Here is a 21,562-nt window from a genome sequence, read left to right as displayed (position 1 = left end):
TCATTCTCCCAGCCCATCTACTTTTTGTTTTCTTTCTTTTTTCCGTTTTTTTAAACAGGAAAGACTAGTATGGTAAAGAACTGGAGGCAATTGAGTTAATGTGGAAAATATTGCAATGGTAATTGCAAGTACAAGCCACACCAAACAAAAACATAAAAACAAATTTCTGGGTGTTACTTTATCATCTTATTGAAGTAAGGAAAGTAATCATGTTATAACAATGTAACATAACTTTAATCAACGTTATATCAGTATACCAGCTATATATATTATTGATGTCATTCACATCAGTCCCTTTCTTGATTTTCTGTACAAACCTTGTATGGATTATACGATTTCAGTGTATCAGCCACGTTGGAGGTTACACTAATCATGATCACCGTGCTGGTTTTCAGAGCTACAGCAGTGGTGAGAAAGGTTGGTGGGACAGCTTCCTCTAAAGCAACGTGAGCTGCTCAGATGGAATGAGACCAGGGGGTGAAACGCGACTTATGGTTCCCATTTCAGACAGACGGGAGGGAAGCTGAGACAGGGTGGGGGCGGACAAGTTAATTAAAAACAGACGTGAAGGGAAGTGATGTTTGGCTTCGTCATGCTTCTACATTTCTTTCTCTCCTTCTCCTTTCTCTGACTCATTAAAACTCAAGCTAAACTAAAAGTGATTTCCTCCAGTAAATCACCTCACAGCTCTAATTCCCACATTGGCTGGAGACCACCATATCTTCACAAACTCTAATGACTAATGCAGTGGGATCTCTAGTCACATCTACCGAGCATGAGAAAATGCTTTAGTCTGCGACCACTGGCCCTGGATAGCGTCTGCTGAAACATCCTGGCAATACACCAGGTGCGTTTCTTTGACGTCAAATCTCTGACGCAGTTTTATTCTCTCTGTGAGATAGCTTCAAATGAAACAGAAGTGGGGCGTTTAGTCTACATTACTACTACTACATACTATTGTCCATGATGTAAATGTTTTTTTTAATGTAAAAATTGTGTGTGTTTCTGTCCTGTGTCGTGTTCTGTTTGTATATGTGCTTTTCTTCTGCTGCTGTTACAACCAAATTTCCCTTTGTGGGACAATTAAAGGATTATTCTATTCTATTCTACATGTGGTTTTTTATTTTTTAAGTTGACCAGACTTTCATTGCTATTCATTAGTGATGTCCTTGCCCTCCTTATGTGCTCTGTGCACCATGATGTCAAAATTAGGCCCTATTCGTAACGACAGAGCTGATTTTTATCTCATGATTTATCGAGTGACATCACTGAATAGCCAGTCGGTGGCAAGCAGTCCATTGACATCACATTTTAAGATTGTCTTCAATCACTTTGAACCCCAGCTGTGTACATACTAAAAAAAAGTACCTGATACCAGGTATCTAATAGGTATCTAATAGAAAACCCTAAGAATCGAGTTGAGCTGTGCCAAGCTGACCTGAGTAGGTACTAGTGGAAAAGGGCTATTAGATAAAAATGAATCCTAGCTTACCAGTTCTCCCTGGTTGCTTAGCATGTGTTTCAGATGTTAATGTTCAATTCACTGCCTGCCTGCCCTTCAGCATGACTTACGAGAGGTTAGAATCCAAGATGTATAAAATAAAAGTATGATCTCTAGGCAGAGCTACACTGTAATTTGTCTTCTTCATTAATGCTGGAATCAAGACCAGACTGGATGCTATAGGGACTAAGTGGTAAATAAAATATGGACAGGCTCAGTTAGCATACTAACTTTAATTTTTTGCTTATCTATTTTGTTTAATAAATACACAAAGCAACACAGAGACTGTCACTATTACTATATCTTCCCACTGAGTTCACTTTTGAATGTTTTCTGCTAAAAATCTTACAAATTGTTTCTTTCACAAAAGCAGCTCTTCTCTGAGAATTAATGATACTATTTAGGACTAAATCATATGAGTCCACTCATTATTAGCACCACCCATTAGTGGTGTTGTAGTTAGCCAGACATGGGTCAGGATATTTCCAGAAGGTCTCATGAGAAAATGATAAAATTACCCTGAAATAAAAACTATTTAAAAGACAACATCTGTGTGGTCCTAGAGTTTGCAACATAGGACATCATCTTTTTACAAAGATTCAATGTCCAAAAATATTGTTTGTGGAGATAATATTGCCAGAGAAAATAATATCGAGTATCTGTTAAGCTTAAAACTACATGCTTCCTCCCACATTACCCTGTGCATTTCTTATCAGGGGCTTTCCAGTCTAATCACTCACACAGGCAATGAGTGGGTCACTTTTGATTTATTTTTTCCTCCTGAATTTCAGATAGTGACAGAGATTTGTCAGTGAACACCTTCTTTTAATCACTTCAAAGTGAAACTACATAATGTGGTGTGGCCCCAAGTTCTCTGTTACAAATCTTTCTTATTATGTTGCTCTATTTATTATGATAAATTTGTTCATGTAGTTAGTAATAATAGGAAAAATCAACTGGTTGTTGGTCAAATACAACCTCTTGCATTAAATATCCAGAATAAACACAGGTTTTGCGTGTGTCACTGTGTACATGAGTGGTTGTGTAAAGAGAATCCCACTTATCCACACCCACCGTCAGAATGCACAGAGTGATAAAGGTGCACCTGACACAAATATTACTAATGCTATTTGTGTGTTGATTTGTCAATAGCGTTTTCATATTTGTACAAGGAGAAACACCTACCTTTATGATGTTTCTCTTCTACTAAACACAAAGAATCGCCTGTTTACTTCACCCCAAGTGTTGATCATCAATAGGATAGTTCCCCACTTCAGAACTGAGTGACAGGTCACAATCCTCATGTTCTCTAAAAAGAATAAACAGGTACTGTATCCCACCCTGAATGTTATGTAAAACAAGTCATCTGTCAATTTGTCAGTTTGACTGAATTATATAACTTGAGAATGAATTTCTCAAGTTATATAATTCTTGAAATGCTGGAGTAGACTGGATACTGTAGGGACTAAGTGGTATTGAGGAATGTTTCTGCATTGTAAATAAACAGATATAATGCCATAAAGTTATCCATCCATCTGTCCTTCTACATTAGCAGGGCTGGAGCCTGTGCAAGCTATCTTAGAGTGGGTGAGGAGCAGGTCACGCTCTTACATACTGCTACTCTATCTAAGCACAATGTCTTAAAAAACAAAAACAAAAAAAATGGTTTTATAATACTATTTGAAAAGAATATTGATTTATTTTAACATTTTAAGCACCATGAATAAACATTTTGTTATTTTCATATGGGATATATGTTTAGCAATAAAGCATTTCTATCTAACTTTACCACTAAAATTTACAATGTCATGCAAATATAGCTTCCCTTCCTTTGAGGATGTTTTCCAGTAATAAATGGCCTGTAATGTCATTCAGTCCTATAAACATAGGCTGGATTTTTAAAAGTGTCAAACAACCCATGAATAGCTACTTTATCACAGCTACACACCTTTTGTTTAATTCGTTTTAATGAGTTTCACCTCTGATTTGGTGTTTACATCAGTGTTTACGGTGCTGTGCAAAGGTCTTGAGCCACCCTTCATTTCTTAATATTTGAAAAATAGGTGCAGAGATTAATTAAACTGCACTTTGAGCAGTTTTTACAGTATTTTCTCATCTACGTTCACTACATCTAATCCTTGCATCTTACTGATACACCTGTTTCACTCTCCAGCTCCATTTCTCTGCCTAGCCATCTGATACAAGCCCTGTTCTCCTTCCTCAGTTTCCAGACTCACAAACAACTCAATATAAGCCTTTCTTTTCTTTTGTTACCTCTCTCTTTGCCATACACTTAGCCTTCCAGTACTTTGCCTCTCCCACATTTTCTTTGCTAACCGCTTCTTTGAATACTTTACTGTACTTCCTGTCCTTTTTCCTCTGTTCAGAGGTTACACCAAACACCTTCGTGCAACAACTTTACAGCTGTACTTTTCCAGTTATTTATAGTAACTCTTTCCTACCACACAGACCCTGTCCCAACTTCTCCCTGAACCCTGTGCAACATTTTTCCTTATTCTTCCTTATTTAACTTCCATCTTTTTATCTTTGTCAGTAGCTTCCTTTTCATGAATTCCAGAGTGATCCTACAGACCACCAACAAACAAAAATGGTCATGAACAGGACTAGACCACAAATGAATTTAAAATAAAGTAGCCAATGTCCAAAGAAAAGCACTGAAATACCTTCAGAAAGCCTGGAGACCTATTGCTTAAGACCACTTTAAAGATTACAAGAAAGACTGTCTCCTTGGAAGCAAAATATAAAGAAACAAGGGGTGTTTCCAGACTTGTAGTGTACACTGCTGATCTAATTTCCAGTCCGGGAATAGTTGTCATCATGATAATCTGTTAATATGTGAAAAAATATATATACTACCTAGCCATATGTGGAAAAACTTTGTTTGATTTATAGTCCTAAATGTACTTTGCACCATAATCTATCACTGTGTGAATGACTGATTTTCGTCCCCTATAGTCTCACCCTGGATTCATGCATTTCCAGCACAGACATTTGAAGACTTTGGTTTGGTGCTTTGTGAATTATGTGGGAATGTTAGAAATGTTCTTGTGTTATGTAACTTTGTGTCCACTTTTCTTTCATTTACCAAGTCAGCATTTCTATAGTTTTCCATTGGTAACATGATTTGACCCGAGACAAAAGTGTCCATGATAAAACAAATTTATTTCGTCATTTCTTTTTCACATTTTCCTAAAAATTCCACCATTACAAACAATTGCTAAGATGATTCATAAAAAATACATATGTTTTCTCAAATTTTCTCTCCAACAAAGCATTGAATAAAGTGCACTGTACAAAATACATCCTACTTTTCTTGATACAGCAAACAATGTGATACATTATTTAAGTCCTTCTTAATTCATGTCGCAGTAATTCAACAGTTTTCTCCTTGTTTTAATTTCATACTGCAGTATATTATAACATTTGTTTTCAAGTAAGCTTGCAGTGCTGCAGAAAGTTGCATCCAGGATCCAGTGCAATGACACCAACAATGCTGTAGAAACCTTACACACCTTTGAACTTGTTGTGTTGGTAAAATTAAAATTAAATTAAATTATCAGCATAGACATACACAAACATTCAAAAAAACACAATTCTGATAAATAAATATTATGCAAACCCATCTCCTCCATTAACCTCTGACAAAGAGAACCTCAGACAACAAAACATCTCAGTGTAATTTAAAAAAGAATACGTAACACCATCTCCACATAAAAAAATTGTTTGTCTCTATATACAGATTTTTCATATTTTATTATTTTCACTCTAATTTGCATGTTTTTCACTGATTCATTATTGACTATGTCTATTCTTTTTTCTCCAAAAGTTGATTCTGTTCATCTGGACGTAGTGTCTTCAGTGGGAGAAACGTTTCGTCCCTCATTCAAGAGACTTCTTCGGTCTCAGCTGACTGCAGGTTTCCTCAATCTTATAAACAGTACTGTTCTTTTTTTCTTTTTTTTTTTTGAGTTCCCAGTTTATTTCTTTAGCAGCGTTGTAGAACATCCCTGTCCTTCAGTAATGTGACACAAAATAAATACACACATAGTGAGGTTTAAGTACATTTGCTCTTCAGACTTAAGCTGAGCATACACTGTGTGATTTTTGGCCCCATTTTGAGACGATTTTTCAGTCGTGCGACCATTTTGGGGATCGGCCCAAGTTTCGCCTTAATCGTGTGTCGTGCATCATGTAGTAAACGAGAAGGGATTAACACGAGTAACACGACCAGCTCCCGATCAGCAATCGTATGGTCGCAAGAAAATCAAACCTGTTTGAAATCCTGTCGCGCCTTGTGAGGGTATTGCACTGTTGAAGCAGTGCCACGAGTCAATTTCACGCAACCTCTCACACTCCGCACGCGCAAACACAGAAATGGAAGTGAAAATGACGGAGTAGCATGTGTGATCTGGACACAAGCGATGGATGCCCAACTTTGGCAAGCTCATCTGAGCCTTTTCGATGTGGCCTCACAAAATTATCATGACCACAACAGCCGTGAAAATAGTCGGATGGACATTGCTGCTCAATTGCAGCAGCCTGGTCAATGTTGTCATTAGCAATTTAGAAAAGTTGATGGTGGTGTATGTGCATGTTATCACTTCATGTTATGGACGCACAGTGTGAGCACTCAGGTCGCATCAGAGCATCGGGCCGTATAGTGTGAGACCCTGCATCGTGACCTACAAACTTCTAACCCCTGCGATTCAGTTTGAGCAGGAGCTGAATAACACACAGTGTATGCCCAGCTTTATACGTTCACTTTGTAACTTCCAGAACGCTTTCTACATGCTCTGTGGAACCACACAAAATAGAGGAACATCATAAGAACCCAGTAGCATACGTAGGCTACACAGCCATAAATAAGAAATCTAGTTTCCATTTTTTTAGCCTCAGTTGACCAGGCCACTTTGCTCTCTTTGTAGATGGTGTAACCGAGTCCACTTAATAAAATGGCAGCCCACACCGACAGGGGAAGGAGTGGAATGTAGTTACCAACAATCTTACGCCTGCCCGATGTTCCCCAGCTGCTTTTGTTCATCGTGAGAATGGCAAAATACTTAGCAGGCAGCAAACTGGTCATGTAGAGAGCTGAGTAAAGTGACATAAACACCATCACCATGTTTCTCCGCAGGATGCAGGCGTAGGCTGCTTTCACCAGCCCGATAAGCTGGATGCAGCACAGAACCCAGAGGATGTCCCACAGAGTGCCTGTCCAAAACAGCTGGATTATGGTGGCCGTGACAAAGAAGGGGAAAATACCTGACACGATGGACTCATAGGTCATCCAGAGATGGTGCTTGTGCCACCACATTGCATTGTAGAGCCACTCCCGGAAGTAAGATTTTGTCCAGCGAGTCTGTTGGTTGAGCCAGCGAAGGAACTGAGCAGGTGTTTCTGTGTAGCATTTTGAGCGAGCAGTGTATCTGAAGAAAGGGGGTAAAAATTAGACCTTTAGAACCTGCTTGTTTGATGTTGTAGGATCATTATTGTAGCTACTGAGCTTTGTTGAGCCCTATTATGTAATTTCTGTGCCTAATAATATCTAGAAAACATACTTAGTGGCATATCCCATGCTCAGCATACGGTTGGTGAGATGCCTGTCGTCACCAAATGTGCAATGAGTTCCCAGAAACTTCTGATTGTACCACGATTCCAGAAACTGCTGAAGGATATCGTTCCTATACAGACCTGCATTAAGAAGTGCAAGAAATGACAAATTCAAAAGATGTTGGTTACAATGAGTTACATCAACGCTTTTAAGACTTTAATATAATACTATTTTGCAAAAATATATATATATATATATCCCCTTACCTAAAGGGCCACTAATGCAGGACACACAGTTGAAGAAGGACTGGCAGGACCTTTCAATGTTGAAAGCCATCCAGTACCTGAGACTGCTCATGAAGCTGATGTAAGAGTCTTTAAGGTTGAGGATCATCACATCCCCTCCTACAGCCCCATACTTGGGATTACTCTCCAATACCTTGCACAATTCCACCGTGGCCAAAGGGTCCAGCTTCGTATCTGAATCACACACCTGAGAAATGAGACATAACGTCATTGAAAATTGGAAACATTTCATTTTTATTTTCATAAAAAAATAAGAAAGAAAACACTTAAGTAAAAGTAGATACCTGTATGTAATCAACTGATGACCCCAGGGCTTTAAATGCTGTGTACATCACCTCCCGCTTGCCTCCCCACTTCTGCATGATGCACACACATCTCTTAGTCTGGATCAGGCGCTCTACTTCTTTTCTCTGTGGATCCTCTCCTACCACATAATCAGCATCCCCTTCAGTGCCCATTGCTGAGCCATTTTCTTCATCATATTGGACCTGGGTGGGATTCCAGGTATGATAGTTGTTATTCCATACATAGTAGCCCGGATCCTGGTCTGCAAACACCTCTTTGAACATGTCCATCATATACTGGTCATCATCTGAATTCCCATCTATCACCATGATGATGCGCAGCAGCTCAGGGGGATACTTGAGGGCCCTGACTGAGTTCAAGCACTCTCTGAGATAAACAGGGTCCTCTTGGTAAGCCGATATAGTAAAACCGATTGTTTTGGTATAGGAGCATGGTTTTGTTCGAGATTTCATTCGCTGGTGCTCAACAAAGGCAAAAAAGCTCTGAACCAACACATGGAGAGAGAGTAGAAGTCCATAAATGCCAAAGGAGATGATTCCATACATGGACGACACCAGCTGATAGCCCTGAACGTAGGCCCACACCATCACACCCAGGACGGCCAAAGCAAAGACAAAAGTGAGGATGGCGCGGATTATTGAACCCAGCTTCTTCAATAAAGGTTTTAGCTCCATTTATTTCACCTAAGGAGACACAGACAACACATATCAGTAAAACTTTAAATACAGTCAAGAAAGCTTGTCAGTCAAAATGTCTACACATTGCAGTGAAAGATGTTTTCTGTTTAGCAGCACATGACAAAAATCGGTTAAAGACTGAAACTTTTCTGAGCAGATCTCTTTGTCATACCTTTAAATTTATCCATTGGAATATACACAGAAAAAGAATTCAGTGAAAACAACTGTTTTATGCAAAACGTTTGTGGGACTCATTACCAAGCTACAGTCAGGGGGAAAATACACCACAGAATTTATCTATAATTGCACTGTATTAACCAGTGATCAAGTTATCATGGCTGATAATCCTAGAAGGTGTTATCGCAAGAACTGTGCCCTACTGTGCGAAAGCATACGGAAAAAAAGTGATACAACATATATATGTATATAGAAATAACAATTTGCTGAAGTAACTGATCATAATTTTTGTTTAATTTTGGTGTATCTAATTCTATTTTATATATAAAACTTTCAATATAGGATAATACTATATACTATTATTATACCCCTTAAGTCGAATGTTATTGTAGTTTCCAAGCAAATAATAATATTAATATTAATAATATTAATAATACATTTTAGCCATGCATGAATAGGCTAAAGCAATTTATAATAATAAGAGCATGAATAAAATAATGAAAGCACACATTTTTAACCTTACCTGATGTTAACACTGGCTTCATGTAGAATTATGTGATATCCACCCGGAGTTCTCCTTGTCTCAGAACTTGGTTTGAAATGCATGAGTTTTAAAGTGTACTCGTTTTAGGAGAGGAGGGGGACCTCCTATATTTTCACGCTCACGCAACCTCGCTGAGTCAGTCGTGCGTCAGGAGCAAGGCGGTGGTCCATTTAACGTGAGGGCATCACTGTGCAGATTGCATACAGCTGTTTTGTTTTCTTTCTTTACCATGGAGATGTGTAGAGAGTGACCTCCGACCAGTCTGCCGTTTGCTGTAAAGAAGGGAGTTCCCAAGCTTCCCATTATAGGAGCTTTTCACAGATGCTGTGAGGAGCAAAGAACCGACGTTCTTAAAGGCTGGTCGCGGAGTTCCGAACATTATTTATCTGTTTACTTATTGTTGTTGTTTTTTAAAAATATATATTTAACTCTTTTTTTATTGTTAATGTGTTATAAGTGTAATCCAAAATGTCATAAATCTAATGTATGAAAAATCTCTAGCCGTTTTATTGTTGGTGACAATCAACTGATAAATGTAATCAGTCAAAGCCTATCAATGAGACCGATCTTAACTTCAGTTACAATGACAATTCATCTTACAATGATCTGCAGCTTGCAGATATAAGCTTTCCATCCACTAACAGTGTAAAAACCAAATCAGGCTGTTCGAAGCTGCAAGTATTGAAGCTGAAAATCCTTTTTATGTTTTTATGTTTTACAGAAGCTGTTGTTACCGTGTGTGCAGCATTTTCGCTCACTTAAGGGTTTGTTCACAGTTAGATGTTGCCCTCTTGTGGCTCTTTTCTGAAACTCCACAAGTCAAGTTAAAAAAAAAGGGTTGAGGCTGTGATTTAAAAAAAATGTATATGATACCAGTTACATTGCGCTATGTTTTCATATTAAAAGAACCTAAAATACTAAAAAAAAAAAAAAAAAAAAAAAACAAAGAAAAGAAAACAGCATATGGGATCATAAAATACAGTTTCTGTTTGCTTTAACAAGACTACTAATGATGAATATTTGCAACATGTCATATTGACCTGCCTTTAAAATGAGGCTCCAAGGTGAGGATGTCTAATTTTGGTAAATGCTGCTGGCTCTCACTCATCCGCACATCTCTGACAGGAGGGCTTAAGATGTGATGGCAGGGGTCAAGGATAGCGTTTCAAGGAGTGGGCAGACTGTGTGTGTATGTGCATGTGTGTGTGTGTGTGTGTGTGTGTGTGTGTGTGTGTGTGTGTGTGTGTGTGTGTGTGTGTGTGTGTGTGCGAGTGTAGTGCTGGTGTCACAACTGAAAACAGTCTGCCCTCTCTGAAGAAGAAAACTCTCCCAGATGATTTACTCCACAGCTGCCTACAACTCTTGATTTAAACATGATCACATCCCTGGAGAGTTTCTTTAAGGGAACTCTGTTGACCACTCATGATGGTCCACACCCTCTGAGCTGGCCGTAGCCATCAACATGCCCAAATAGCAGCCACGGGGACGTTGATGTCACGCAGGGAGCCCATGCGTGCTTAGGGCTGGTGAACAGGCTTCACTTAATGGTTATGTTTTTGAATCTTTCCAACAATGTGCTGCAGATTTATTGGTTCAAACAGAAACTTCTTCAAACAATGCTCCTGATTTAAACTTCTCCTAAAGTCCAGCTGTATATGGCATGACTTGTGTGCCAATGTCTCATATGATACTGGTTTATGATATCAGTGTATACAGTAAGCTGTGTTTTTATGGTTTTGTCAGTTCAATTTATCATCTCTATTAAATGTTTTTGTTATTATATATTAAGATGCACACATTTAGTGTTCATGAAAGCTTTTCACATGTTACTTTTATTCCACTCAGCACCTCAGTTTTTTGCTTTGCTTCCCATCCCTTTTCAGAACTGAGTTTATTTGAAAAGATCATGGCTAAACTGGTGGTTTCTTCTATCATATGCCTGACTAATCCTTACAGTTACTGATGGTTAAACTGCATTAGTTTGTGGCCACATCAAGAATGTGTCCTCTAAAGCGCACTGCAGAAGGATGAAGATGCCTTTACCAACCTGCCATAACCTCTAAGTAGCTCATAAACATGGTTTGTGGAATTCCAGATGGATTCAAAACACAGACAGCTGTGTTGCCAGAATAAACATCTTGGCCAGGATCATGTTTTCTGAAAAACATGCCAGCCCCCACATGCCATACAGCATTTGTTTTTAGGGTTTTTTTTTTTTTTTGGGGGGGGGGGGGGGGTTGTAGGGAGGCTATGAGGAGGATAAAAGTCCTCAGAAACCTTGTTAGGTCCCGGTCTTTATGTGGTGGTCAAGCAAGTGCCTGGTGACTCACTCAGCTGCTCTGCGCCACACCCAGGAAACCGAAATCCACTTAAATCATTTCAGGATTTTTTAATCGAGCATTCCCATGTGTGCACCTGGTGCTGTGCTGCTGTGACAGATGCTTACTTCTTTAGTTGATAGCTTAACATTAACGCTAAACCGATACATCATGAAACTGACTGTACCACATTTGCAGCAGCACTCTACTATAATCAGTGATTATGGAGAGTCGCCCTATGTGCAACATGCTTTACAGTTTCAACCCACAGAGAGGAGTGTGGCAGCGTATTTTGCTCTTTGTGATTTATTGTTGCCTGACTTTAAGTGCTCGGTTTGCTTCTTAACTACTAAGACATCCCTGAGCATGAAACTTGTATGCCTATTCATTGTAAAGCCATTTTGAGTCAGGGCTTGTAACTGCAAATGCTGTGACGGCATGTGAGGCTGCTAGATGTGTCACACACTGCATAAAATTCCTGCGTGACATCTTGATTTACAGTCTTACATACTAAAGTTTGAATTACACACAAGTGGGCTTTTCAAAGCCAAATACTTTGGACGCACTTGTTTTAGCACATTGCCTGTCACTTTACTGCTAGGTAAGGTCTAAAAGAGAACTCGTATGTGTGGGAAAATATTAAGCACAAGGCAGACACGTGTTCTCTTTTTAGAAACTTCAAATGACGCACAAACAGACATGTATGTACACACCACACACCATGTAGATGACTTTACTGAAGTTAACCAGCTGGCATGAATCTTTTCTGTTCATCCAGATGCCATTGTGTTCTTAATCCAGGAAACATAATTGCAAACTTTTGTGTACACCCCAGGCTTGTTCCTCTGTGCACAGCCGTGCCCCCATGACACAACTCCCTGGAGCTCTCCGTCGCACACCAGTGGGCCCCCTGAGTCACCCTGGAGTTAAAAGAAATGATTTTTCAGTGGTTCAACCTTTTTATCACGGTGCATAAACATTTTCTGTTTTGATCTTACCTGGCAGGAGTCCTTCCCTCCCTCCAGATATCCGGCACAGATCATGTTTTCAGTAATTTGGAAAGGATATGCGTTAAAGCAGGTGTCATCACTCAGGAGAGGGACCTACAGGCACTGCAGCTTATCTGGGTATCTTGCTGCAAAGACACAAACAGATCAATATCTTTAAAAATACCTGAGTTGACTGCCTGTTCAAGCAATCTAAGACAGATAGGCCGTATAGCACAGTTTAACTTACAGCCCTCATCGCTGGGACGAAGATTCCCCCATCCTGAGACCTGGCACACTGTCCCCTCACTGGCACACCTTGAAGGAAGCACAGCAGGACGCACGTAGCTGCTCAGAGCGGCAGGTCGACTCAGTTTGATCAGCATGATGTCGCTGTCCTGTGTGCAGGAATCATAGTCAGGGTGGCGAATAAACTCAGCAGACATGATGTGCTGTTCAGTCCCGTCAGGTTCCCAGATGTTGTGTTCCCCCAGACGAATTTCTAGATTTGAGCTGAAAGAACAAAGCCCACTTTGAGAGTTTGTTACACCCGACTTCATTTTAAAGTTTAAAGCTGCTTGGATTCAGGCTTGATGGTGATTGTGTGCCTTACTTTGGTTTGCAGTGTGCAGCAGAGAGCACCCACTCATCAGAGATAAGAACCCCCCCACAGAAGTTGTACCCAGTGAAGAGTGACACTTGGTAGGGCACAGAGTTCTTGGGGCATTCATATCCTCCAACAATCTTGTCATCTCCTTCCAGCGCAACTGTAGAGTAAAAAATAAAATTAAATAAGTGGCAAAATCAGAAAATTATTTTATCAGTGAATCGGCATCCTGTCCTTAACCACTGGTGGCACTTGAGTGTTCGTCATTTGAATCTATAAATTAGATTTTATACCTGCCCCTCCAGAGAGAATCAGGAGAAGGAAAAGCTTCATGCCTTCTGTTTTTCTCGCTGGCAGATCAATGTACCCTAATTCTCCTGGTTTCAGGTATTTCAGTCCCTCTTATCTGTCTTTTCTCAAGGCCACCAGAGGCACGCCTCAGACACTAAACATGTGTTACATTTCCCCAGTGATACTGTGCTTGATGTACACTATATAGGAGAAAAAAACAGCAGTTCAATAACAAGTTAGAACATAGCTTGGATTAGGAAACAATGTGAGTGCTCTGCATTCTTGTTTATTTCCTTTGTGCTGCATTATGTGAGCATGTTTAAAGCTCACTTTTGCCTAAATACATTTTCTTCACAGAACAGTCATGTGACATTATACTTTTTATTGCAGGTTTATCATAAAATTGAATACTTTACATGACATGCACTGCCTTCAAGTGACCCACAGAGTGACGTCAATGGAAGTTATGACTGTGCATGTGGGTGAAGCTCATGTGGTTACAGATGCTCACGTACCATTTTTCAGCACAAAGACAGCAAAAAATGCATTTAAAGAGAACTAAGGTGGCAATATTTAACCTATAAATGTTAGCCTTTTTCATTTAAGGTAGAATAAGAAAGTTGTTGCCTGGAGATGAGTGTCAGGAGTGATTTGTGACTGAATGACAGCAGCAAGAGAGAAAGGGAAGGTTTACAAGATGGTAGTGATATTAGTAGTGGTATTACATCTAAGGATAATAGCTGCATATAGGACAGAAAGAACTGCATTATCCTGCTAACAGAGTTTCAGATCTTTGCAAACATCTGGACAGACAGCACGCTAACACAAAGTTAGCAAAGGACCCATGGTGTGTGGTGCTGGTGTCACAACTGAAGAAACTGAGTGTATGCAGACGTTTCCACACTAGCATCACAGTGACAATCGCTTTGAAGTCTCTTTGAGCTGCTTTTCAACTTTGGTTGGGTTTTTTTTGTCAGTTTTGTGGTCACACATAGACCCCCAATAAAGATCAATGGTGTGTCCTCACTAGAAAACGGATTTGTGTTTTGTTTGTGGGACTGGTTATTATGTTACAATGCATTTCAGGTCATGTTACAGAATACAGAAGGTAAAAGTAATCTAATAGGTAGTGTACCAAGTAACTTTCTCTGGGGAGCAATTAAGCAACAAACTCCGTTACTTTTAAGAGAAGTATAAGGAATGTGTAATACACAACTTTTGATGATAAGTAGTAATGATGATAAAACCCCACTTCACTACTTCACTACCTCAATTTTGGTAGTGAAGGAGGACATGCAGAAGGTTGGTGGACAGAGAAAGATTCTAGCGATCGGGTGTAATATGGGCGGATGGCCCCTAAAGGGAAAAAGGAAGAAGAACAAGTAGAAGAAGGACTGAAATGTCACCTTGTGACCTTGAAAGTATTCCTTTCATTGGTTCTTTTTAGTAATATCTACTAACACAGCAAATTAAAGAAGTAAATCTAGAAAATGTAAAGTAATCCTGTCTTGAAACTGTACAGAGTGGAATTTTCTGGCACAACTTCACGTACTTCCATCAAGAGACACAACTACAAGTGCTGCTGGAGTATTAAGCTCTTGATACACAGTCTGTCTGGTACCTTGGGAAATCAGTGAATCATTTTAATCTGTCCAGTTTAAAATATTAAACAAAAATATTAAGCCAACACTGTTAAATTATTGCTGAGTCATAATTTCACAATAGAGATATACTGAAAAGCACAAAGCTCTGTTACTCATGTGTGAGCGTAGGTGTTTATCAGCACCAGACAGGAAAACATTGAAATGTTAGGGCCCATTTACCCAAACCCTGTGATTATACACTTAAGGTTAAAATATAACGCATTCCCATCCAGCACAGGCAAGTTCTTCACCCTGTCATTGCTATGAGACACTCGCATAGTCTGCTTCACTCCTCCTCCAACCTGTATCTTCGTTTCTTCTTTTTCTGACTGGAAACAGCTGCTTGGTTCTGCTGGTAGACTTACTGGACTTACTCACCAAAGTCAAAAACACATCAGGCTGCTTATCTGTTCCCCGATATGAGCAGCACTTTACCTCTTCTCGGTCTAGATTTTACAAGACCTGCTGACAAATTTCATCGGAATATCAAAAGAAGTTACAACACTGCAAGACATTACAGCAACCCACAGTGGTATTTATTAGACTAAGTTTTAATAAATGCAAAGTCGCTGATTTAACTGTTGGAAAGTTTCAAATCTGTGACAGTCTCACATATGATAGCCAGATGCCTGTTTAGTTGCACATCTGCAAGACATCATTCAGGATGTGATCAGCTGGATGAATAAAGTAATTAAGGAAGGAAAAAAAATGTTCACTGCTGCTTTCTCTGCAGCCTAAGACTGTCATTGACCTCCAGTTCTTTCCAACACCGCAGCATCTGTTTTTCCACATTTGCTACCCTAACGCTTGCTTAGATTATATAGAAAGCATAAAAACTTCCATTTATTTCACCATCTGGCACTGCCTGCATAACCACTTCCGGTTCCCCTAATCCCGTTCCACTTTACCTCAAAATACTCTCAGACGGACAAGACAGAGAGCACTGTGTCAGATCTGTATGACTTATGCAGTGCCATGCTTGTTTTCTGTCAGACAGAGCTGAGGTTGAGTATTCATATTCACTAGGTCTGCTGAGGGGGACTGCGGTTTAAAGTGGGGACGAATGTAAGGAAGTGGTTTGGGTTACTGAGGTGCAGCTTTTTTCCCTGTGTGTGGTTTATTCGTGGAAAAAAAATAACATTTCCTACCCTTATGAGCAAAAATGGTTGGCACGGGTTTTGACTCGAAAAACAAAATTCCTGACCTCTCCGCACAAGTGAGATGAGGGTTTGATTTCCAGTCAGCACCGCAATAAGATCAACAAACCTTTGAGGTTGCAAGACACAGCAGATTCCCACTGTTTGTGACTTTATGGCAGTGTAACGGACGTGTAGAAGTTTCAACACTTATGTTCCCCCGTGAAACGACTCGGGGATTTACACATTCCTTTTTAGAGTTTAGAAAAGTTGCAAGGTCACACTGTTTTGCACTCAAAAGCAAAATACTGGGTGTATTACAGTGACGCTGGAAGCTGCAGTATGTCATTAGTACTTCACTATCCCACACACAAAGGTGCACACATGCACAGACAGGGAAAGATACATGTATAAATGTACATATATGTTTGCTGTGCCTTCCAGAACAGTTGCTCACAGCTGCTGTATTAAATAATAACTCCCCCCCCCCCCCCCCCCCCCCCCCCAAACTTCAACAGTGTGCATCACACTCTGCTAAATCTATATTCTCTTTAAACCTCCACTGGTTGTTTTACACACCCAAATTGGTATTTGTGTGGCATACACATAATTGCAGGTTTGGTTGGTAAATCAAGCCTTGGGCTCTGAAAGCTTCCCTCAAACTATAGCCTTGAGATAGCTATTAATATCCTCTACAGACTCTAGCAAAATGCTTTGCCTTTAAGTTCTGTAACAAAACAGCACAGCAGAAAAATGGGGAAAACACACACACACATTTTTGCAGAAAAATAGTGGATGTGTTGCTCAAGAGAACCGTGATAAAATTAAACGCTGTCTAGACTTCAGCTAAAACAGGCATGCACTTTAGTTTTGGAGCTGAACAGCTTAATGTCGTGTTTAAGGGAGATGAAAAGATGAGAGCAGTTTCCTGTAGCTAATGGAATGAGTTTGGTCCGAGCATCAGGTATCGCTCACTGGGGAATTTTTTTTACTTGCTAAATATTTATACACTCTGCTAGAAAAAGACAAAAAGAAAAGAAAATAGACTCATGGGTCCTCCCACACACTCAAATCAGGGTGTTGTTCTGAACACACGCAGAGACTGAGAGCACATACATCGTCACATACACGCACACATGTAGTGTTTCTTCCTCCCTCTGTCCCTCCCACAACTTTCTTTCATTTCTTCCTCCCCCTCACATCTGGACTTCTGGCAGGACCCAGTTCCTGTGTGATGTGTGTACATTAGAGGGGGACCTAGTTTCTGGGTTGGGCAGGTTCTAGCAGAAGCTTGAACTGTGTGAATCTGATCGGTTCAAGAGTTAAAACTCGTTGTGCTTTACTGTGAGAACAAGTTCACTTATTATAACCGCCATTGTCTAGCTTGATGTTTTCCTGAATCATTAGTATCATCAGAGTTTCTTTTGGTGCTACAAATATTTGTTTTAGAGACTGATATTTTGGGAGGGTATTTCAGGTTGATTCAGAGGATTAAAATCCACTAGTAGCCAATTTAGAAAACGGTATAGCTGCAACTTTAGAGTTAGGCCATGTGAAAGGTGACGAGACAAAGTATTCATGCTCACACGATAAACTCCTAAACATAAAACACAGATGTAGAAATGTGTGGATAGCAGAACAACAAAACCAAGAGTAGCGGGAGCCCATGTGGGAGGAAATATGAGTATGAAGTTAAACTCAGATGAACATTCCCCCCCGCACCCCCGAGTGAAAGGTAGGGCTTTACTCAGGGGATGTGAGACTGATTTTCATTGTTTGTGGCTAAAAGTTCCCTAGATCCACCATCTTGAACTTATTATATATATCTACTATTCAGCCCTCTTCTTCCTCAAACTTGATTAATTGGATATTGTCATAATGCAGTTTGATGGTCCAGATGTGGTTGATGTAAGCATAGAAAATAAGGTAAACTGATTTAAAGAATCGAAAATGACTGTTGATGAGTTCTCAGTTCTCGAAGCTCAAGAGTCATGTAAAGCACAACAGAAAACACATAAAGTGCAAAGAAGAGGAACGTGCCAGATAGATGTCATGGATGAATTGCTCTGGATTACAGTTTAGGTTTGCTCCAGGGTAGTTGTGTGAATTCCTCTTTCTTTAAGGCATGTGATCGGGTCTATAGTTGATTGCTGGTCCCATTCTTTTTTTTGGAATATACACTCAATGTAAAATGCCTCAGAAATACATGGATTTCAGTGATGAGTGACCAAAAGTGTTGCATCATATCCCAGTGTGTTTAACTTGAAAGTCCATCCAAAATTTACAGGTCAACAAACTGAAGTCTACTTAACAAGTAAAAGTTTGCTTATTTGATTCTAACAAGTTTACAACTGAAATATCCAAAATGCTTCCAGCATCAACTTAGATTTAAAATAAATGTGTTGCTAAGACTTCCTCCAGATCTGTTTTTTTTTGCGGGTTGTTATCTACAAAAGCACAACAGATACTGACAGATGCTGGAAGGCTGGAGATGCATATACCAACATGCAAAGATGTCAAATCAGTCAAGAACACAGAGCAATTACACTTAACCACAAGCAAACATGAGCTCAACCCACGCAGAGAAAAACACATTACGCAGCAGGAGCCCAGGTGGGCGTATGAGAAGTCCAGGCTCCACTCCTTCTCAGGTAGTCATTTCAACAACCCACAATTTATACATTTAGTTGTTTGGTTACTCAGGGTTTTCACTTTTGGAGTTTCCCGAAGGAATATGAAGACAATTTTGGCAGGCATTTGAAGAAAATCTTGCAGATTTAGTGAAGCACTAGCGCAGTTCTTGCAGATTAGAGCATCATTTTCACTGTTGGATTTAATGTGTGCAGGCAACACATTTAAACACACACTTAAATCTTCACTCTGTGTGGACAGATTTAATAAGTCATCACTGACAAACTGCTGGTTTAGCACTGTGCATTAGAATATGTTGCGATGCATGGAAATCAAAAGTTCGAGAAGTTAATTTAAGTTCATTGTCGGTGAGAGTTATGGTAGTTGGAGGGCGGGACCTCAGCACCCCCCGTCACAGATTTGACGTCACATATTTAACGACTCCGCGATCTGAGCTCCAGCTTTTTCAAAGCCCAGTCGGAGGTAAAGGGCGGGCGTTCGACATAAGAGATCTGAGTGGGTCGCCGAGAGAGGTAGGATTGTAGTTTTTTCTGCTTTGTTATTCAGACGAAGAAAAAAGGGGAAAAAAGTAGGAAAAGACAATTAAATGTAAGAAATATACAGTGTTTCTGGGAAACATCTCACATTAGAATGGTTGGGCTTTTTTTAAGTGGAAAAACGTCGGGTACTGGGCTTTTTAATTGTTTTGTAGAGCCGTGAACTATATAAACATTATGCAATTAGCAAAGTATTATATGTATTAAATGTAAGTATTATTACGTATAGCCATATTTTCATACGTGGGAACTGTTCCTTGCATGTAGTTCTCTGTGGTTAAACCTTAAATCCTCTTCCGTATTTTTCTCTCCTTTTTTAAAAAAAACAACAAAAAAAACCCCAACTTACGTTCATGTGATTTTAACACAGTGGGAAATTTGCACATGCACGCTGCACAAAACTTGGTTTTGGTTTGAGCTTTTTTTAATTAAACTTTAAAAAGCATGCAGAAGTAAACTTTATTAAAATGCTTTTAATATTTGCTCTAATTACTTTTAGGGTGCACTAAATGGGTGGATAATGGAGTTGCCCTGTTTAGGGCATGTTGGAGTTTCGGTATGATTTTTGGGGGAATTGAAATAAAGGCAACCTTTCTTTCTTTTTATTTGACTGAACTGCTTTCTATGTTTCAATTTAAAGACTTTTGCTTTGTTGGTCATTAGTAATCTCAGGAAAATCTAAAAAGGTTAATATTCATGTTTGTTTGTGTTGTAGGTTCAAAGACAATGATGGAGTTAATGACTGGCACCCCTTCAAATCTCTTTAATGGAACCGATGACATTGGAAGTAATGGCTCTATGTATGATGAAAGCACAGAGTATGACTACAGGAATGAGCACGCCGATTTGAGGCATTCTCTGAACACCATGTCTATCGTTGTGTACTCCCTGGCTTTTGTCCTCGGTGTGCTCGGGAATGGAGTGGTTATCTGGGTGACCGGGTTCAAGATGAAGAAAACTGTTAACACAGTTTGGTTCCTCAACCTTGCTGTGGCTGACTTCCTCTTCACTGCATTTTTGCCCCTGAGTGTGACTTACACAGCTTTGGATTTCCACTGGCCTTTTGGCAAGTTCATGTGCAAGCTGAACACCACCATCAGCTTTCTGAACATGTTTGCCAGTGTCTACATTCTGGTGGTGATCAGTGTGGACAGATGTGTGTCTGTGGTGTGGCCTGTCTGGGCTCAGAACCACCGAAATGTACGCAAGGCATCCTATGTGAGTCTGTGTGTTTGGGTGGTGGCTTTGATTCTCAGTGCTCCATACTTCATCTTCAGGGACATCGGGCCATCGTATCACAATAAGGATATCATCAACTGCTTCAACAACTTTGCTCTTTCTGATGATGAAGACACATATGATGAGACTCAATTGTTTCGTCATCAGGCCATGATTTTCACGCGCTTCCTACTGGGATTTGTTGTGCCCTTTACTGTCATTGTCTCCTGTTATGCTGTTATAATCCATCGTCTCAGAAGAAACCGCACACTGGCCAATCAGTCAAGTCGCCCCTTTAAGATCATCGCTGCCATTATCATCACTTTCTTTCTGTGCTGGGCTCCCTTTCACATCATGGGTCTAATTGAGATGGCAAATTACATGCCAGAATATTCAAGTGAGATATTAGATGATATCACCATAATTGGGTTACCAATAGCCACCAGTATGGCCTTTCTCAACAGCTGCCTGAATCCACTGCTGTATGTGTTCATGGGCCAAGATTTTAAAGATAAAGTCCGCAAATCCATCCTGATTGTGCTGGAGAGTGCCTTCCAGGAAGAGGTTTCTCGCTCATACACCTATACAAACTCAATGGTCACCACTCGCAGCAAAGAGAAGTCATTTTCTGATGCTGAGTTATAAGGCTGTTAAAGACATGAATAAACTGTACGGAGTAGAAATAACTGTATAACAAATAACTTTTAAACAACTTTTAATCAAAAGTTCTCTTAATCAAAAGAGTTAATCTGTCAGGTGTACAGGAGGATTTCCTCTTTATCTGCACTTTGTTGTTGTGACAGCAGAGTGTTTCTCAGCTACAGCCTCTTAGACTTTGTTTTAGTGATACTGTACAATAAGCTTGTAATTCATTCATGTGTTAAAGCATTGAGGATGGTTAAAATTGTTTCAGTGGCAACTATTTAGTATTTATAGCAACACCTAAAATGAGATGCGTGTTACTTCTAAGGTGTTCACAATCTGAGTTAAATTTATCCATCTGTGGTAGCTGTGGTGTTTTATTAGTTTTGCTGTCACACTTTCTCAGACTCAGGGTATAAAAAATCTGCAAATTTTTGGAGAAGAGAAACTA

At 39.7% G+C, this 21,562-nt stretch overlaps 2 protein-coding genes and 1 pseudogene across 2 annotated transcripts; 1 reads left to right on the top strand and 2 right to left on the bottom strand.

Moving 5' to 3' along the window:
• Positions 1–6,272: 6,272 nt before the first annotated feature.
• has1 (hyaluronan synthase 1) lies at positions 6,273–9,100 on the bottom strand. The gene is made up of 5 exons (XM_063488362.1): positions 9,062–9,100; positions 7,663–8,367; positions 7,340–7,565; positions 7,081–7,213; positions 6,273–6,948 (listed from the first exon to the last, which is right to left on the bottom strand). The coding sequence occupies exons 2-5, from the start codon at positions 8,356–8,358 to the stop codon at positions 6,273–6,275; spliced, it is 1,731 nt and encodes a 576-aa protein (XP_063344432.1). The 5' UTR covers positions 8,359–8,367; positions 9,062–9,100.
• Positions 9,101–12,170: 3,070 nt separating this feature from the next.
• Positions 12,171–13,326, bottom strand: LOC134637845 (trypsin-3-like; annotated as a pseudogene).
• A 5,858-nt stretch (positions 13,327–19,184) lies between these two features.
• On the top strand, positions 19,185–21,140 carry fpr1 (formyl peptide receptor 1). The gene is made up of 2 exons (XM_063488369.1): positions 19,185–19,227; positions 19,967–21,140. The coding sequence occupies exon 2, from the start codon at positions 19,978–19,980 to the stop codon at positions 21,112–21,114; it is 1,137 nt and encodes a 378-aa protein (XP_063344439.1). The 5' UTR covers positions 19,185–19,227; positions 19,967–19,977; the 3' UTR covers positions 21,115–21,140.
• The last annotated feature ends 422 nt before the right edge of the window (positions 21,141–21,562 follow it).

Source organism: Pelmatolapia mariae, linkage group LG10_11 (assembly GCF_036321145.2).
Source record: "Pelmatolapia mariae isolate MD_Pm_ZW linkage group LG10_11, Pm_UMD_F_2, whole genome shotgun sequence".
NCBI classification, from domain to species: Eukaryota; Metazoa; Chordata; class Actinopteri; order Cichliformes; family Cichlidae; genus Pelmatolapia; species Pelmatolapia mariae.
Note: the sequence above shows the minus strand (reverse complement) of the source record. Positions and strands in the feature narration are given on the sequence as shown.